This window comes from Cryptotermes secundus, unplaced genomic scaffold (assembly GCF_002891405.2).
Source record: "Cryptotermes secundus unplaced genomic scaffold, Csec_1.0 scaffold79, whole genome shotgun sequence".
NCBI lineage: Eukaryota > Metazoa > Arthropoda > Insecta > Blattodea > Kalotermitidae > Cryptotermes > Cryptotermes secundus.
Genome location: NW_019741974.1, coordinates 1,739,570 through 1,760,892, shown reverse-complemented (window position 1 = coordinate 1,760,892; position 21,323 = coordinate 1,739,570). Strand labels below are relative to the sequence as shown.

Genomic DNA, 21,323 nt, shown 5'->3' with positions numbered 1-21,323 from the left:
TAAAGGTTTCTCTGCTGTTCGTGACAAACAGAGGCTTCGAACACACGTTAAGAACGAAGGTATGTTCTAAACATCTGATGTTTGATGGATGTAACGATGACTATGGAAATTCTAAAGGATTGTTAGAAATGTTATGTTTCCGGACATTATTCATCATCTTGTACGTGTATTTTACTAAAAACCGCCCTGTTTATTTTCCAAAACACAACGTTTCGGAGACTGGATCCTGTCTCCGTCTTCAGGTAAAACCTACTCAGTTTGGCCCGATTGATAGATCTCCGCTCCGAAGATAGAGACTAAGCTCTATCGGTTGGGCCCAACTGAGTAGGTTTTGCCTGAAGACGGAGACAGAATCCAGTCTCCGAAACGTTGTGTTCTGAATATGAACAGGGCGGTGTTTTGGATAATGCATAATGTCAAGAAACATAATATTTGTAGTAAGCAGATTCTAGTTTACAAATTGGAATAGGAGGAAAATATACTTAGCCAAAGAAGAACTGGAAAAGTCTCTAAAGCGTTGTAGTAAAGTGGTTTCGCGTTTTGGTTACGTCATATTTCTTGCTGTTTAGCGAACGTCTTTGAAAGCAATCGATCGTAGGATTGAAAGCAGGTCTTGATCGCCTGGCAAATGTCACAATGTGGGGCAGATAACATGCCTTTCCCTTCGCTGGCGAGTGATATTGAAAACACATTCACATTAACACCACCATATATCATTCATGTTTCTCAAGGGCTGCAGTTTACTACGTTTGAGAAATGAAGCGATTTACGCAATTATCTAGAAACAAAAATCATAAAGGGAAGAAAATAAATTATATTCCGACAAAAATTTTTATTTCAGAATTTCAGGGAAATAAATCACTTGGGTGGGCTAAGCGTCGCCTTGAGCAGGCCTATAATACGAAAACTGGTTACACGGCTTTTAGATAAAGACAAGACGATTGGCAATTTCCAGAAACATAATATTTGTACTAATGCACCATCATCAAAAACTTGTAGATCATAATGGAGTTCACTTCACACGAAGAACCCTTAACTCCACTACTGTCGGTCGAAAGGGGCAACTGTTTTCGCAGAAGCACGTGGGACATATCGTGCCCAGACTGGGATATGGAGAATATATCTCTTTAGAATCGGCAACTGGAGAAATTAGGTATCTGGATTACACGTGGTTCGGGTGACCGCCCACTTTGTCATTAACCAATAAGAATGGAGTTTTAGTTTGACCAAAATTAAGTTATGGGAGAAGTGTTTTAAATTTAAGGGCAACAGAAGTCACTGAGTTTTGAAAGCTAAGGGTAGCAGATGTAGGGGCCGGCATAGCGTAGTCGGTATAGCGACTGGCTACGGGCTGGACCAAGGGATCGGAGTTCGAGTCTCTGTGGGGGCAAGAATCTTCATTTTTGCATGTCATCCAGACTGGCTCTGGGGCTCACCCAACCTCGTATCCAATGGGCACCAGGGCCTCTTTCCCGGGGGTAAAGAGGCCGGAGTGTGAAGCTGACTACTCACCTCCAACTAGTATCGAGATCAAGAAAACGTGGGTGTATACATCCAATCCCCATACGCCTTCATGTAGTGCTTAATTAGTTAAGGACAGGGACAGCTTTACCTTTTACCTTAAAAGTAGCAGAGGTTCAGTGAGTGTTCGCAGGTTAAGGGTAGCGGAAGTTCCGTGGATGCGAGATCAAGGCTCCGGGCCCCACTCAGCCTCCTACACACTGGGCAGGGCAGGCTATTTTCCCGGGAGTAAAGCGGCCGGAGAGTGAAGCTGACCACTTATCTCCAAGTGCCGAGGTCAACAAAAAGTGGATCTACACATCCCCTCAACCATACGTCTTCATGTCGTAGGGCCTAATTAGATAAGCAGAAGAAGAACTTTATTTCTGGGGGCGATAGCTGTAACGGTGAACTGAGCAAGCCACCAAAGGAAAGGAAGAACTTGATAAGTCATTATCATCAAAGAAATATCTCTTAGCGCCCAAACTAAAATCCTTTCATACACGCTCTGGTTTCGTTTATTCGGCTGTCGGTCCCCATATCGGTCCTTCAGAGCTCCGACCCTCTCTACTGCGCAGCTACGTTCGCCTTCTCCACTAAGGTTGGCTCCTTCCTCTCGAGGTGTGCCTCCCGTCTTTTCTGGGTAGGCTTTATTCCCTTTCCGCCAGACATTCATATTGGCTTCCAGCCTTCCCTGATGGGCGTCCATGTCGACTATTGTCATTCCTAGATTGGCGCTCGTTCGTGTCGGCCAGCAGGCGTGCCATCATTCGCTCCGTTTCCATAGCATGGTGACATAATCCAATGTAGTCTTCAGTCCAATAATTCACTCTGATCCCAGTTCTGACATCAGCTGTCGTGTGTGTGTGTGACTACAGACAAGGTTTGAATTGGTAACTGGAGTTCTTGAACACTTACAGAACGTAACTAGCGTAGCGCTAACGCTAATTCACATACTATGCAGTTCACTACAGCACGTATTAAGTCTTCTCAGTCTGCTGTATCTTCACCGGCTGTCGCCTGGTAACGGCTTCCAACACCGTAGCTTCCTCAGTTTCCGCGCCCACGTCCTTACTGACCAGCGACTGTCTCACAACTAACTCTAGACCTGTCCTGCCTATAGCACCTCGGTACAGACCGCCACAGAAAACCTCTCCCAACAATTCTCCTATTGTTGCATCACGCAGCCATCGCACGGACCGCGTAGAGACCACCCATTCCCAGTTACTTCATCGTTGCGTGTTACAAATATGCTGCCTAGCAACGAGTGTGTCTTCAGAGCCGTTCCATAGTAACGGGTGTCTCTGCTGGCTTCATAGTGCTTCCCTTGAGCAAATATATACCACAGCATGTACGTATGTATGTATGTATGTATGGTTTGGTAATGGATCTGTAACCAGACGAGGCACTCAGTTGAACTGCGCCTCCATTGACAGATGCCTTGTTCACACGTACGTGTGTGTGTGTGTGTGTGTGAGTGTGTGTGTACGTTGTATTGTACAGCAAGTTTAAACAGATAAAGCATACGCTGTATATATATACAGAGTGTCCCAGGAGGAATGGATCAAACTTCGGGAGGGTGTTCCTTATGTTAAAGTATGCCGATATAACCCAAAACACCTATGTCCAAAGTTGAACGGTTACGGAGATAATGGCCAGAGAAGTGTGAAACTTTGACCGGTGTTACACACTTCTTGATTACAAAATACACATTAAAACTGGCAGGAATATGTGGATTCTGTAATGTTAATAATGTACGTAACATCAAACTAACTTGTGAGTGACATGAAGCCATAAAATTGAAGTACAAAATACTCGCTCGCCATGTCATAATTGTCCTTAGGGTTTCCAAGCACTATACATGACACATGAATGGCAAGCGCTGATAACATGACTGACTGCGCGTTCTGGTATAAGCCAACTACATAAGTACGGCTAGGGTGAATCACCGCACTCAAGGACAAACATAGATAAGGCTTCTCAGCTGACAGGTACAGTGCGTAGACCCGCCAGAAGACCACACTTTTCTCGGGCCATTATCTCCGTAACCGTTCAACTTTAGACATAGGTGTTTTGGAATATATCGGCATGCTTTAACATAAGGAACACCCTCCCGAAGTTTCGTCCATTCCTCCTGGGACACCCTGTATATTATTATTATTGCTAGTGATGTGGGACTAAATTCCTTGTACTGCGGCCACTTCTGGCCTATTGTACCAGCCCCAGATGATAGGTGAGGGTGATTGTGGAGCAATTGGTGGAATGAAGATTGGCAGGGGAAATCGAAGTACTCGGAGAAAACCTGCCCCAGCGCCACTTTGTCCACAACAAATACCACCTGACCAGACCCGGGATCGAACCCGGGCCGCCGCAGTGGGAATCCAGCGACTAACCGCTTGAGATATGGCGCGGCCCTTAATATTACTGACTTAAATGAAACCTTTATTTTCTGTCTCATCTTATTTTACTATGACACGTTTCGGCCGTATAAGGCCTTCATTAGGTACATGTAGGTCCTGCTAAAATGGGTTCACTATATGCTCTATTTCTTGTCACGTGTCTATATTACATGCTCATTTTTTAAATTATTTGTTGGTATAAAAATAGCAAAAGATCTTTCAAAGCTCATAAAAATATATCCGTTAAAATTCTGTTGCGCTGTAACGGTTTCACGGCGTGGATGTTATCTACAATGTGTAAAGAAATGTATTGTTATACAAAGTGTTACACCAACTGCGCTATCCCGGCTCATGGATGGTGGTGAGGTCAGCCTTACGCGCCGGCCGCCGTTAAAACCCAGGAAGATTTCTGGTACTCGTTGAGTCGACCCCAGAGCACAGTGCGACTGGAATAATTAGATCAATTGAAAATAATCCAATGACCTCATCGGGAAGGTAACCCGTGATCTTCCGGCTTGTAGCATAGTGCCTCAACCGACTACACTACCGCGTGCGTACGTACGTATATTTATGGGGTACTGTAAGATATGTGTAAACAGAAAATAACCATCTGTTAATTAAGGTCTCCAATGCCAGGATCCTCGCTCACTTGCGTGTATATACGTATAAATGCCACATGGCACTATTAGGATTTGCAAACAGAAGAGACATCCTCTGCTAAACAAGTCTCCAGAGATAAAGAAATTGTCAGACTATTCTTGTCCTCCCTTTCCGCTTTACCTTACGAAAAGAGTACAATATTTTAAAGACTTTATTTAAGGCTTTATTTAAAGAGACATGCATTATATTACAAATTAATTTTGCAAGAATATGTCAAAAATAAGGTCACTGTAAGTGGTTTTCTTGGCCGTCAACATAACAAATTTATCAAAAATTAAACAGGATGTAAACAATAAAGAAACACACCATAGCCTAGGTTTTGAACTACATTTTTAACATATTTCTTAAGTTATAGGTACTTTTTTTGTACATAATGTATATAAAAATATGCATATTTGAGTAAATATATAATTATAGGTATATTTATATATAAAAGTAAAATGCAGAGTTTTCCCTGTGCTTAATTAATTATGCACAATGCCATGAAGGCGTATGAAGTTCATGTTGCCCGCATAAGAAAACAGGCCTCCGCTAGGATGACAGATGAACTGGGAAGAATCCGGAAAGAAGCGGCCTTGGCCTTAATGACGTACTAATTTACCTACAGGCACTGAGCTAAACTACGAGAAGCCTCGGTCGGAACAGCCGGCGCCCCTGCCGAGATCTACACAAACACAAACATAGAGCGGAACCGCTATTTCAACCCGCTCGGTGGTTTCTATTTGAATTCGTCGACCTAAGCTTTGTAACAACAGGCGCACTCGAAGAAAACCGCGCGTAATAACGTTTCTGGAGTGAAGGGGTAGCCCCTCATATATGGTTATAGCTCGCACCCTCAATACCTTCACACCCCGACAATCTGACACAGCGCCAACACTAAATACAAGTAGTACGCAATTTCCAATAATATATACAGTTAAAATCTAGTCTACCTGAAGACGGAAGGGTGCGCCCTGAGAAGCGGGGTCCCGGCGAGACCGAACTCCGGGAATGCCTACCTAAGGCCCCTAAAGAAAACACGTACTCGTACGGGGGATCGGCCCGTCGGTAGACCGCTACATGCACACACAACACCGCAAACACAGAAGGAACGCACACAGCCTTCCATGCCTAGAATTGGATTCGAACCCAAGATCCCAGTGTCCGAGTGGGCGAAGACGGTCCATGTCTTAGACTGAGCGGCCATTGTGATCGGCCATTCGAGGTTACACACAATACAGCTGAAGGCGTTCAGTTAAAGTTGAATTATCGCCAAATTATTTTAAATTTACTAAGTCTGAATTGGCTGGGTGGGTGCACGCGGTAGCGTAGTTGGTTGAGGCATTATGCTACAAGCCGGAAGGTCGCGGGTTCAAGTCCCGATGAGGTCACTGGATTTTTTTTCCAATTGACCTAATCCTTCCGGCCGCCATATGGCCCTGGGGTCTACTCAGCCTCTTAACAGAAATGAGTACCAGAAATATTCTTTGAATCTCACAAACCTATAGGCCTGAACGGCCTGTTTCAGGGATACCTTTACTTTTTTACTTTTTTTGGATTGGCTGGGTGAAATATGTAGAATACAAATTTCTAGTATGTGAAGCCGTGCGTTTTTTAAAGTTGGTTATTTAATGATGCTGTCAGTATCTAAACTGTACAGCGTCGATTACAGGATGATTAATGAATGTGCGACAGTTTGTGAAATGAGAACTGGCAGGGGAAACAAAAGTACTCGAAGATACCTCGCCCAACGCCGCTTTGTTCGCCACAAATCCCATATAACCTGACCTGGGATCGAACCCGAGCAGCCGCGGAAGGAAGGACGCCGTAGCCTGATACTGAGTACCCTTTCAGTAGCCCCAAACACTCAGACCGCTGCTGGATGCACTGTGTGGGGCACAGGTTCCGCTAGGACCCATACAAATGGTCCTGTCCTCAATGGTTAAGTCAGAACCTTCCTGACTGCGGCCCTACATTATTCATCGCCCTGGTTTTAGTTAAAAACAGTGTTTCAGAGACTGGACTCTGTCTCCGTCTTCAGGCCAGTTGGGCACAATCCATAGAGATAGTTCCGATCTCCTGAGAGAGGGGGGCTAGCTCTATCGATTGTGCCCAACTTTATTTTTATATATAAGAAACATGGCGATGTATAATGTCCGAGAAGTCAATTATTGAATGAATATACCATCGTCACAAACATTAAGGCGAAATGTGTTTTCTGTGCAAAGAACCGAATTTTTTAACGATAATCAGACGAACTTCAAGCTTAAAATCCGGCTGTAGTCGCTGCTCGTCACTCTTCTGTATAGAAAGTCACGAATTGCGACTAGCTGAATTTCTGTCACTGTTGACACATTTCTACAAGGGGCTTAGACGCTATTAAAGGGCGTTGAACACTGAGTTTCATGCACTTCCATTTGTCCGTTAAGCAGTTTCCATTTAAAGGCAAGTTGTCCCTGTGCTTAATCAATTAAGCACCACACCAGGCACTTGTACAGGGTAGTGGAGATATTGTTCTACCATTTGTTATCTCGGTACAAGATACAAGTCAGTGGTCATCTACACGGCCCGGCCGCTTTAGCTGTGCGGGAAGAGGCCCCCACCCCCGCAGTACCCTTTCAGTAACTGTGTGGGCCCCAGAGCCGGTCCGGGCACTGCGAAGGGAAACGTTTCTTACTCCTGCCGGGAATAAGAACAACAGTAGTCCAGGTCGTAGCCAGTCGCTATACCGACTGAGCCATCGCGGTTCATTGAACAGTTTCCATTTAGGAGATGCAATTTACAGTACTTTCCCCGTACATTCTCGGGGCCGGAAAAAATCTCCCAGTATAGACAAATATCTGCTTAATCCATATTCCGTTTGATAGGTTTTAGTGTTTTTCAACCGCCTCTGAGGTCTAGTGGTTAGAGTTCCTGGCTACAGATCCAGAGGTCCGGGTTCGATTCCCGGTGCTACCAGATTTTTTTCTGAAAAGTAGTGGGTCTGGAACGGGGTCCACTCAGCCATGTGAGGACAATTGTGGAGCTATTTCTAGGAAATAGCAGCTCCGATCTAGAAAACCGAAATTAACGGCCTTGGGGATTCGTTGCGCTGACCACGTGACACCCTCTATCCGCTAAAGTTGGCACTAACTTCGCCGACAAGCGACGGTCGCTCGGTCGGTATAGTTCGCTTGCGGGCTAAAATCACAGAGTTTCGTTTTAATGTTTTTCAGGCACGCTCTGATATGCACTCTGTGAAGTACATCTTGTTCGTACATTGAGGCCTACACACACGCTCTGAGGCTTCCGAGTACGATCTACTGCAAGCAAGGCGCCGGGCCTGGTAACACCTCTACACTTGCTGCCTATCGCATTGTTACGTAATACGCCAATACAGCAAAATGATCCGTGAGGTGGTTGCGTCACTGGAAACACGTGACTACACACACAACTCCACCTCCACTGGAGCGTGTCTGTGATGGCCATCCGCTCGCTGCTTTCCCTACAGCAAGGTTCACTTTGTGACGTCTACCTTTCCTTTCTTCGGAACAGACGCTTTGGGACAGCTGAACATGCACATAAGAACTTACAAAGTAGATCTACGTGAACATGATCCATCTGCCTCAAAACAGGGTTCAACCGTGGGCTTCCGTGGACACAGAGAAAACCTTCGAAATTCATGACAAGGAACTTACCCGCGAGTTATTTGTCGCGGCAATATCTGGCCAACAGTGTCGTCGCCACATGCAAGTTGAGAAGTCTGTACTGTGGTACAGCGGCGCTCGCTGGAATCAGACGCTTATCACTGCGAGCTTGCACAAAACTGCACTCCCTGTTCCTGTGCCGCGATACCTTGCAAACAGTTTTACATGTGCAGGTGGGCAAGTCTGTACTGTGGTACACCGGCGCTCGCTGTAATCAGACGCTTATCACTGCGAGCTTGCACAAAACTGCACTCCCTGTTCCTGTGCCGCGATACCTTGCAAACAGTTTTACATGTGCAGGTGGGCAAGTCTGAACTGTGATGAAGGGGCGCCCGTTGTAATCAGACGCTTATCACTGCAAGGTTGCACAAAACTGCACTTCCTTTTTCTTGAGTCGCGTTACTTTGCATACGTGTGCAGGTGGGCAAGTCTAAACTGTGATGAAGGAGGGCCCGTTGTAATTAGACGCTTCTCACTGAGGCTGCGTAAGACAGCACTTCCTGTCCTTTAGTCATGTAATCAAGCCAATAGTTTCGCAGCACACATATTCGCAAGGGTCGTTTGACTTCATGGGCGATCCGTCCCGGCGCCATACTCAATTGCGGAGGTCATTATTACAGGCACTAATTGCCCGATGTGCGTGAAAGTCCTTGCAACATATCAATGAAAGCAACACAGTCAAACTTCCTTGATTATTTTTTTCTTGGCACTACAGCCCCAGTGGGCCTAGGCCTACCTCCACGAACTTCTCTGTTCACTGATCTTACACATTCGGTAGGACTCCTTGGGCGGCTGATCAGCTCGTCGCAAGGAACTCCCTTGATTAACTACAGTAACATAACGACCTTAAAAATTCTTCCAAAAACCTCTGTGTAGTAACAGATAAGTTCACTGATTACATATTCAGCAATACAGCGCAACATTCTGTCACGTGTAATAGTGCAACTATAGAAGGGGTTTGAATTGGTGAATAGATTTATTGACCACTTACTGGTCGTAACTACAAATAACTAGAACACTATTGTTATTTCCACACTTTACAGTTCACTAGACCCGATGTTCTCAGCCTATTAGACGTCTCCTGGTAATGGCTCCAACAACGGCTATTCCTCTCCCTTCGGCTCAAGTCCTCCCTTCACAGACTCCCGTACAGATCTAAGCTCTAACCTTGTCCCTTGCTTATAACAATTCGGTATTGACCACATAGAAAACACAGCTCTTCTATTGTTGCTTTCGTGTCTGCTGCTGCGGGAACGTGTGTACCGAGCCACTGACCAGAAACGGCCCTGGTATACCCGCCCATATCATGGTAGTTGCATGGCAACGGCTCTACACGCTATAATATTTATGATTACATATGTAAAAACCCGAGGATGGTCAACCACGACCGAAACAGACAGCGTTTACTATAATGAATTGACTGATCTATTCCTATATTTAACTGAATCGTTTATTATATACAGCAGAATCAATGTGTTGTGGTGACAGAGAAACCCCTATATCTATATACACAACAGGATACATAAAGAGTAAGTCCACAGCCTAGGGTCTTTCTTAAAAATCTGACAGTCGCTCAGCCAGTGAAAAAAATTCCCCGAAGGTTCATTACAGTATTCACAAGAGTGCACCATTGGACCCTAGGCGAGCCCGATGCGACTCTAGTCCACATCGCCACACGTTGCAGGATCTAAGGTTATGAAGAGTAAAAACCTCTGGATATAACACCGTGTAGTCCGTTGAAAGTCAATCAACGTTTAGAAGGAGCATGTCCCTTCCATCTTCAGGGTCGAAGTACTAGCAGAGATCTGCCTGCCACCTGCTTTCATGCTGGCTACTTGCTCCGTTTATTCATTGACCCTGTGGATGGAGGCGATATGTTCCTCCGAAACTCCGACTGACTTTCAAGGGACTAGACGGCGTTATAAGAGTATTCTAGATGAGAGCACTCTTCAGCACGCCCAGTTTAAAATCCATTTTAAATTCTTTTCCAGTACGCCGAAGTATCCCGCAAATCTCATAACCATATCTAAATTTCCCCATGCCTGTTTCATGTCCCGCCCATCATATCCGTCTTTACTTGGGTAATTAACAATTTTTGGTGTATAGTACAGTTTATGAAGCTCCTGACTGTGTTTTCTCCAGCCGCCTACAAAATGAGCCCTGAAAATAAGAATACATAAGGAAAGCGTTTGGAAGTGTACGGAAAGGAGAACCGCTGACTTACCCCACAACGTTGTGAGCATCTTGACGGATGTGAAGATGAGGTAGAAGCCGTAGATGCAGCCAATGTGTATGAAGAGCTGAACAGCGAGATCTGGCCAACGCCACTTCGGCACGTAGTTAATTTTATCAGTGGCATGCACCTCCGTCTCTGCGTTTCCTTTTGCCGTGACACTCGGTATGCTTGTAGCTGTGATTGTGCCAGGTACGTCCATTTTACTTGTTGCCTCCTCTGGTCGTCGTTTGGTGCAATTCATATTGGCGTCGGCGTCCATTAAACTCGCTCCACGGTGCAAGCAAGTGCCGCCTGCAGCTACCATTGCGCCACTGGAGGCCAAATTGCGGCCTGAAACTAAAGAGAAATGTCATTATGGTCACCGACCGATACATTACATCTCACATATGTTCAGTTTCATGAGCTGGGATAGCGCAATCGGTAAAGCTAGTAGCTACTGGCTCGACGACCGAGGGGAAAGAGTTCGAGTACCGGTGGAGTCAGGAATTTTTACTTCTCCATGTCGTCTAGACCGGCTCTGGGATTCCCGACCTCCTATTCAATGGGTATCGCGGCTCATTCCCTGGGGGTAAAGAGGCCGGGGCTTGAAGCTGATCACTCACCTCCAACTAGTGCCGAGGTCAAGAAAATGTGGATCTATACATCCACTCCCCCATACGCCTTCATGGCGTAGTGCTTAGTTAAGCACATGGACAACTTTTACCTTTTTTTACCTTTATATCTTTAGTTTCACATCATATTAATGGGTCTTTGCCCCTTACATTGCAAATATCTACCGTCATACAGAAAGTTGTCCCTGTGCTTAGTTAAGCAACACACGAAGACTTGCCGGAGAACTGAGACATTGCTCCACCTAGGTTCCCAACGACTTTCGTTTAAAATTCATGTACTTCTGTTTCGTTATTTAGAACTACCTTGTACAAGTATATTACTCTTGGTATCTACACGCCATGTTAGGTGGGTCCCTTGTCAACACAGCATGGCGCGTCCTCAGGGTTGCGGATGGAGAAGACGCCCTCAAGTTTTGGAGGGAAGCTGTGAATATATTGAATAAGCAGTCGCGGTCAACCGACAAGGGATGGACCTCCGGCTTGCGAGTTGGGCGTGAGGCTATCAACTCCACACCGTAAAAAATGATTTCTTTAGGGAAATGAACACAAAGCCTCGGACCTGGTCGGATTCCTTGGATAAACGACCTAAGCTAATGAAAATGGATATGAGACTTGGCACTTGGAATGTTCGAAGTTTGTATAGGGCAGGTTCGCTCAGGGCAGTGGCAGAAGAAATCTTAAAATATAACTTAGATTTAGCGGGAGTGCAGGAGGTCAGACGGGATGGAGGTGGCATCGCACCAGCAGGAGACTTCTACGAAAAGAGGAACGAAAATCATAAATTAGGTACAGATTTTTTCGTACATAAGAGAATCCTATCAGCAGTTAAGAGGGTAGAGTTCGTTAGTGATAGGATATCATATATAATACTAAAAGGTCGGTAGTATAATATCATTGTTATGAATGTTCACGCCCAAACACAAGATAAAATTGATGACATGAAGGATAGATTCTATGAAGAACTAGAACGTGTATTTGATAAATTCCCGAAGTACCCTATGAAAATTTTGTTAGGAGATTTCAATGCCAAAGTAGGGAGGGAAGACATTTTCAATCCAACGATTGGGAATGAGAGTTTGCATGAAATTAGTAATGATAATGGAGTTAGAGTTGTAAACTTTGCCACGTCAAAAAATCTTACTGTCAAAAGTACAACATTCCTGCATCGTAACATCCATAAATTTACTTAGACATCTCCTGATGGGAGATACACAAACAAACAGACCATATTTTGATAGATAGGAGACGGCATTCAAGTATTCTTGATGTCCGATCATTCAGGGCAGCAGATTGTGATACTGACCACTACCTGGTGGTGGCAAAGGTTAGGGAAAGACTGGCAGTGAGCAAACAAACAACGCACAGGGTTCATATGGAGGGGTTCAATCTCAAACAGGTTCACGGCTTTGGAAAACCTGAAAACTCATGTGGATGTTAATAAAGCTTGGGAAACTATTAGTGAGAATATAAAAATGTCTGCTAAAGAGATTCTAGGTTACTATGAAACGAAGATGCTCAAAATTATTAGACCAAAGAAAGCAGGCCACACTGGAATGGTTACAGGATCCAAACGAGTTAAATGGGGATAATCTGAACAATATAAGACATGAAACCGGCAGGCATTTCAGGAACAAAAAGGGGGAATATCTGAAAGACAAAACTGATGAGCTTGCAATGAACAGTAAGAACAAGAACATTAGAGACCTCTATAGAGGAATAAATGACTTTAAGAGGGGTTACCACCCTAGCAGTAACTTAGTGAAGGATGAGAATGGTGATCTGCTTGCAGATTCCCAAAATATTTTGAATATGTGGAGGAACTACTTCTCTCAGTTATTCAATGTACATCGGGTCAGTGTGTTAGGCAGACAGAAATCCATACAGCTGAGCCGTTAATACCTGATCCTAGCCCTTTTGAGGTTGAAAGTGCTATTGCAAAATTGAAACGGTATAAATGCCAGGTAGTGATNGTAGTTACTATAGGATTCTGACGATGGTGTATAACACACTGATATATTGGGTTTTTGGAGTTTATCCATCGTCCTGGTTTTTAAGATAACTAATAAAAACACGACGTTTCGGAAACTGGATCTGTTTCTGTCCTCAGGTGAAGGACGGAAACAGATCCAGTTTCCGAAACGTCGTGTTTTTATTAGTTATCTTAAAAACCAGGACGATGGATAAACTCCAAAAACCCAATATATCAGTGTGTTATACACCATCGTCAGAATCCTATAGTATATACCCATAAAACTGGTTAGGCTAAATAAAATATTTTACACGAAACGCATAGCAAAGTCCATATAGGTAAACATTTGTCCGATAAATTTCCTATCCAGAATGGTCTAAAACAAGGATATGCTTTATCGCCACTTCTTTTCAACTTTGCTATACAATATGCCATTAGGAAGGTCCAGGAAAACCAAGTGGGACTTCAATTAAACGGGACAGATCAGCTGATGGTCTATGCTGATGATGTGAATCTACTGGGTGATAATGTAGATACCATAAAGAAGAGCATACAAACTTTAATTGACGCTAGTAAAGAGGTTGGTTTAGAAGTAAACACAGAGAAAACTAAGTATATGTTACTGTCTCGTCACCAAAATGCAGGACAAAATCATGACATAAAGATAGGAAACAGATGTTTTGAAAATGTGGCACAGTTCAGATATTTGGGAACAACGATAACAGATCGAAACCTGACTGAGAAGGAAATTAAGAGGAGACTGAACTCGGGTAATGCTTGTTACCATTCAGTCCAGAAACTTGTTGGCTTCTCGTCTGTTGTCCAAAAACATAAAAATTAGAATATGCAAAACTATAATTTTGCCTGTGGTTCTGTATGGGTGTGAAACTTGGTCTTTGACATTATGGGAGGAACACAGACTGAGGGTGATTCAGAACAGGGTGTTGAGGAGAATATTTGGACCGAAGAGAGATGAAGTGACAGGAGGCTGGAGAAAACTGCATAATGAGGAGCTTCATAACTTGCACTCTTCTCCAAGTATAATTAGAATGATGAAGTCAAGGAGGATGAGGTGGGCAGGGCATGTAGCACGAATGGTGAGAAGAGGAATGCATATAGGATATTGGTGGGAAAGCCAGAAGGAAAGAGACCACAGGGAAGACCATGGCGTAGGTGGGTGGACAATATTAGAATGAATCTGAGAGAGACAGAATGGGACGGATTGGATAGATCTAGCTCAGGATAGGGACCAGTGGAGGGCTCTTGTGAACACGGTAATGAACCTTCGGGTTCCATAAAATGCTGGAAAATTCTTGAGTAGCTGCTGAATTGGCGGCTCCTCCAGAAGGGCTCAGCTCCATGAGTAAGTAAGTAAGTGTCCTACATGCAAATCCATCTGCTGAAAACAGTGCTGTAATATTATCTGTAGTAGTTCAACGTAATTCTTTCCCTTCTTCGTTATATTGACATAAAATTTCATGCAAAACTGTTCCAATGTTAGTTCAAGGAACATGGATTTAATGTCCGTCGTGCCAATCGTATTTGCACGTACCCTATCTATACCGCAAAACACAAGATGCTTTGCACAGTGCGCTGACCGTACAGCTTCCCGCCAAATCACTGATCTGTTCGGGAAAAGAGGCTGGACTCTCTGCGGACTGACACTGGAAGGGACAAGCCTACACCCCAATAAATTACAAATATAGCTGACTGGAAGTGTCTTTGAGAATGCTCTCCTGCGTGCCTCTCCAGCTAATGTCTGCTTGTACCGGTTCTCACGGTATCTTAGCTTGCGGATTTTCTTATTTTTCTTTCTACCCTGAAGATAGATACGTTCCTCCGAAACGTCGGTTAACACCACATCTACACGGTGCCACATCCCAGAAAACTGCTTTCTTCAAGAATCAAAATATTTCATTTTGTATGAAAGTTTCTGTTTTGAAGAGATTCATAAATGCAACGCTCTTACTGTGTTGTGCTGTATTACGCACTGAGCGCAAAGAGCAGACTTTTACCCTAAACTGTAACAACACCCCTTATATCACTGTGGTCGTACGTGATGTTAAGCCACCCTCTGTGACAAACAAATTACTTACGATAAGCCAACTTTATCTCCTGCACAAACACTGATATCAATAGGGACGCGATGGCAATGGCTAGCAATTAGACTATTTATTAAAAGATGTAAATCATTAATGGACGGTGAAGAAGCGACTTTAAAAAAACACTCGTAAAAACGTATAAACTTACCAAATGGTTCTGCATGATCAAAATGCTACATGAACCACGTAAATGTTATACAAAGTGATTCTAAATTATTGTCGGAGTTTCCGTAGCCTATAATTTTCAAATCGGAAGGAACAAAACAAAACTGCTTATGGAATATGAAAGCGTAAGTCAAAAAGGTCCATTATTTATACAATCAGTGCTGCAGAATGTTAAATAATTTCAACATGCGCGCCTTTCGTGGCACGTAAGATGTCCTAGTCGTATTCAATTTCCCTCCAAATGTCCTTGAAGTACTCGGTCTTCCCGTTCCGTCTCTCCTGAAACTGCTTTAGCGAACGTTGAATAGCATATCTGAAGGTGGGTCTTTTTCCTTACTGAGTTCGGTAACGACGTTGTGTTTTGATAACGGACTTGTTCCGAAAAACCAAAGTTGCCATTTGGATGTACGACAGACACACTTGCGGCGAGTATATTGTTGCCAAATAACTTTCTAAATCATAATTTCACATTCTTTAAACAGTTTTATCGTGCTTTTTCGATTTTATAATAAGAGTCCACGGAAACCCTGGCAATGATTCAGAATCACACTGCACTCTGTACGGCTGAGCAGTAAACATCGTTCATGCTTGCTAGTGGAAAGGTACTACGTGGAATCAGGGTTTCACAATTTTCGTGAAAAGCCCCTTAACAATATTCCGAGCTCCCCCCCCCCATATCCCGCCGGATTTTACTTTCGTAGGGTCCGGGGGGCGGGGCGTTATATACTGAAAGTTGTTGGTTACATTTCATTCTGATATGCCTAGCTCCTACCGCCCCTGTTTCATGTGAAATTTCGAAAAAAATTATCAAAATTGGCATGTCGTATATAAAACACGTCCAATTCAGGTATAAAGAAACAATTTAAGCGTATTGTCGCGTGTTACGTAGTAACATACTTCTGTCTCCTAGGTAATGCGACGAATAATTTCCCGTAGGTTTCGGAGTCAGCGACTATTTATTGTGCTTCGCTTCTACACTGACACACTTTTACACTTATAACTTGGCAGTATCACAATTACTGCTTCCACTATATCTCGGAGAGTACTAGACTGCCTTCGGCGACGACTCACTTAAGACTCATACTCAATACTGAATAGTCCACATGGCGACTGACGGTCCGTCAGTCTGTCTTGGTGTCGAGCCCCAGTCAGATTTTTTCTTTTTTCTTATATGAAAGTTACTGTCCTCTTCATTTGGGGTGCCCTCTCTGACGAGAAGTCGGGTCTGTCATTTGTCAGTCATAGTCTGTGTCAATAAGTCCATTGTCAGTATTTACATATTTTTTACAAATTTAATCTTAATTCCTATTTCTATGTACAATAGCCTTTGTCAGTCCAGGCTCAGTACAGCAGATTTTGCCCTATTTTCTATCAGTATTCGCTACCATGGCAGTCTAGTCACTTGAACGGTAGTATACCTGACCGCCGCCAAGTTTAAGCCAAGTTTAAGGCTTCGCCTTGTCCGATGTTGCGAACATTGTCATTGTCACGGTCAGAGTCAGAGTCAGAGTTACTTTACGACTGGCTGTTTACCGCCAATTAGTTCGTCTTGGCACCAGGCCGCTTGAGACCCACGACCAGAGATTATTTTCCCAACTGAACTCTTGCGGTAATAGTCCTTATGTAACACCCTCTCTGACGAGAAGATGGGTCTGTCTCTTATGAATACATTCGACCTTTCGTCAAGTGTATATTTCGCACATATAATACGGTATCGAAAACTCTTCCTTTTGCTTTACACACAAGTCCCCTGTCGGTACAGCTTTACAGATCAGATCATGCTTAACTTAAGGATCTTATGCTACAATGAAAACTTAGTCATTTGAAAGGTCATAAGCTAGACCCCCGCCAAGTTTAAGCCTCTTATATTTTCTGTGTCTGGCTTCACCTTGTCCTATACCGCGAACATGTTCATGATCATGGTTTTGTATGACGTCTGCTTGTCGTCTGCACNGGGGCCTAAGTCTATGAGAGAAGTAGATTGCCTGAGTTTTAACTTCATTGATTTTTATGTTCCAGCCCTCGTCTCAATAGCACTGAGACCTCGCTGCAGCTTTCTGAGAACATAACCCTCTTTGCGGTCTGTCGCATATATACAGGTGTCGTCAGCAAAGAGACCTAGACAGACACCACGTGTTTGGGGCGTATCGTTTATATATAGACTGTACAGTGTGGGGGAGAGAACAGAACCTTGTGGCACTCCTGCTTGTATTCTGTCATGGTGTTCGCTGCTCCTTAGGGTGGGAATACACGAGCGCGCCGCGGCTGTAACGCGGCATTACAAGTGTTGCGCGGAGTGATTTGGTGCACCTCGAACAAGCGACGCGCACGCACGAACCATCTGAATGGGGCACGCAAGCCGCGAGCACCTCAGTTCCATTCTGTCTCCGCCGTCCAAACGACCACGGAAGACGAGGAAGCTTTGCTTGCCTGCAGTGGTGCTGCGGTAGTTATAGCATACATTTTGCAAAAGCAGCAACACAGACCTCGAGAACGGGCAGGTAATGACTTGATGAGAGCTCTCAAATGTCAAGAAATAAGCGGCCAATATAAAAACTTCACTCGGATGAGTCCCACCAATTTTGAAGATTTATTGATGAAAATTGGACCAAAGATCGGAAAAAGGCCCATCAACATACGAGAACCAATCTCAATTCAAGATAGGTCTGTATTTACCCATTAGTACTGCTAACAAACTGAATTTATCCAGTGAAGAATGTAACTGTGTAAGAAACAAAATTTAAACCACACTATTCTTTGACAATCTGTGTATATCGATATTCCAGGTTAGCAGTGACTTCACGATTCTTGGCGACAGGGGATTCGTATGCAAGCCTTCAATACCTGTTTCGATTTTCAAAACAGGCTATCGACAAATAATCCCAGAAGTCTGCGCAGCAATTGTCAACGCATTAAAGGAAAATATAAAGGTGAGTTAAATGAGACTATGTACATTTCTTGTTTCCTTAATGTGGACATTTATTTATCACAATACATATTTCCAAATATTGAGAGGATTACAGTGGAAAATTTGAAACACGATACCAATAAAAATCAGAGAAAATTATTTCAAAATCACATTAGAATGAAAAAGTAAACCCAATACAAAGTAGAAAGAAGTTTTTTAAGTAATCAAAATGTACAAAATTTAAACATCGAAGAACAGTTTAAATGCAATGTAATTAATAATTAAAATAAATATTTTAAATCAAATTTAAAGGATTTTTTTTTTCACAATCAAACATTAAACCGAAGAAATACATTCAAAGATTTGTTTTCAACTCATCATAAAAAGGAAAACTTAAACGTATTCGTTAATATCATCGGAATACTGTGATGAACCTGCTGGGGATGGAGTGTAGTCAGAATGATGTTGCGATGACCCAGAAGTGGGAGGGTGTGGTGTACTGAGAGGTTCACTCATTAAATGGTCAGCTTGAGAAGACTGTTCAGTTGGAATATGTTGATGCAGTTGGGAGGCAGGAGCATATGACGTTGAGAGAGCGATTGGTTGAGAATGCGGTGGCACAGGATAAACCATTCGGGCAGAAGACTGTGCAGGTGACTGAAAACCTTCTTGTCCGTACGAAGTTGACGTTTCCAAGAGTCCTCGATCTGCTTTCATCAGAATGTCGTATATAGTGCGCTGAACCATTTGCCTTGTAGCCGGCCGATATGCCATCATTTTTGATGTTAAGAAAGAACAAAATGACTTCACCTCACAGTGTTCCGCAGAGGCGTTTAACCTCCCAGCAGTGGCTTGTAGAATACTAGCGACGTTCGACAGCAATGCTGTGTTATCATCCTGCTTTCTGAATAGTTTCGGAGGGCTTAGAGTGAAGAACCCCCGTCCCCCATTCAGCTGATCCCCACCTTCATCTTGCGTGTTCATTGGCACGTTGCTTTGGGTGGGATTTTCTTCATTCGTATCATCCGTCTCCATAAAATAAAAAGCACAAATAGCAAATAAATGAAAAATGATTACAAAAGCCAGTATCTATTATTTCATACTTTATACATGTAGCTAGATATACGTATTAAGATACATGATTTTCTTTCAGCTTCCCACAAATCCTCTGGAATGGATGCAAGGTATTTGAAGATGTTTGGAATTTGCCTCACTGTGTAGGTGCCATGTACAGCAAACACGTCGTGCTGTAGTGTCCAAGAAAGTCCGGCGGTGAGTTCAATTATAAAACACACTTTAGTATTGTGTTGTTTGCTGTTCTTGATGGAAACTACGACTTTGTATTTGCGGACGTCGGGTGTCAGGGAAGAATTTCTGATGTTGGCATATTCAATAACAGCAAACTACATGCAATGATGGCAGATAACACTTTGAGACTGCCTGTTCCAACAGAACTTCCTGGACGACAAATGAAAGTACCGTACTTCATTGCAGCTGATAGCGCATTTCCACTTAGAGAAAACATGATGAAGCCGTACTCACGAGATGAGATCATGTGAAGGGATCTTACCTAAGATTCTTCAATTACCGATTAAATAGAGCTCGTAGGGTGGTCGAAAAAACTTTCGGGATACTAAGTTCAGTATTCAGGGTTTTAAGAAAACCAATGCTGTCGGAACCAGAGAAAGCCCAATTATTCGTTATGACAATTATTCATCTGCATAATTATTTGAGAAGATATTCATCAAACGTGTATACATCTCAAGAATTACTGGACAGTGAGGAAGACGGAGTATTGACAGAAGGTTCATGGAGAAACGATGTAAATATGACTTCCATGCTTCTCCTACAGAGGCTACCTCGAAGGTCCTCAGTTTACCTCCAAACACTTAGAGATGAGATAGCGGACTACTGCATTAAAGAAGGGGCCGTTCCATGGCAAAATATGTGTGCATGATACAGATGTGAAATTTCCAATCCTCAGTGTTCAGCTTACCGTGTCGATTCTTGGCCGTGGTTTAACTCGATCCTCCAGGAATCGCAGGGCTTCATATGCAAACCAGCGGCTACAATACACTTCTGAGGAACCTGCAACAAATTCAATGAAAGGAGTAAAATGTAATTTGTAATTAAAATCAAAACTAAATGTAAAGAAAAACAATTAAATGTATTAAAATGAAACCTAAATAAGTACAATAAAAAGTTTACCTTTTCCTGTTGCTATTGATTTTATCTCGCGTAACTTCTCCGTTTGGTACGACAAGAGCAAGCAGATGATTCTTCTTTGGCAATCGTCTTCCGGACGCCCTACATTCATAGCGATGTCCCGCCAAGCGTCACTTATTTTGTTCTTTTTATAATAATCATTTTCTCCGGGATTCCACAGTACAGGGAATGATTTGAATGCCTCTATGAGCCGCAAAGCATCTTCTTTTGACCACTCCATGTTTGAGGCGTGCGCGCTTCACGAGACAAAAAGTCGCGAATCCCGTTCGATCTATGTTGCAGTACAGCAGCGGCGCTCTCGTGTATTCCCACCTCTATACGTATATGCTCTGCACGGACCACATAGAGAACACATTGCTGCTCGGCAACAGATATCAGGTATTGTTGTCAAGTGTGTCTACCTATGCGTTGCCTAGCAATAGACGCCCTACTGTTGCGTGACGTCACAGCCTAGCAGGGTGGGGTGTTTACCGAGCGTTGTTACGCAATGAACATTCGTTGCTATGGATATTCATACGCAACGGTCTCAACAATTTCCATTGTTTCGTTGCTCAGCGATGGACAACATATAACACGCCACAATATTTATATACGGTGTTGAAGGGCATGCCATGAAAAGGCAGACTGAATTCATCTCAATTCAGACAGACACGTCAAAAATCTATAAATCACAGTCTCGTGTGTTTTCTCAAACGTTACTAAGCCTAGACAGACATGAAACGTGGATTTCCTTATTTGGGGAAAAAATACTGACACTGATTTTTTAAAAGAACTAAAGAAACGGTGTCCTAGGGAATGACAACTCTTCTGAATTAAAAAACGCAATAATTAACTACTGAAAGAATTTTCGTTTTAACCTACGTTCCCTTCTTGGGGGGGGGG

General features: G+C 43.4%; 1 protein-coding gene across 3 annotated transcripts in view; it reads right to left on the bottom strand.

Annotated features, from left to right (window-relative positions):
- LOC111872792 (acyl-CoA Delta(11) desaturase) overlaps positions 1-21,323 on the bottom strand; it is a 115,292-nt gene that overhangs the window by 27,149 nt on the left and 66,820 nt on the right. For 2 of the 3 annotated variants that reach the window (XM_023866966.1, XM_023866968.2), the window contains one exon: positions 10,449-10,796. In XM_023866966.1, the coding sequence (XP_023722734.1) occupies positions 10,449-10,796 (348 nt within the window). Of the gene's footprint in view, positions 1-10,448; positions 10,797-20,211; positions 20,304-21,323 lie in introns of all 3 variants that reach the window. The other variant, XM_023866967.2, reaches the window with a different exon arrangement.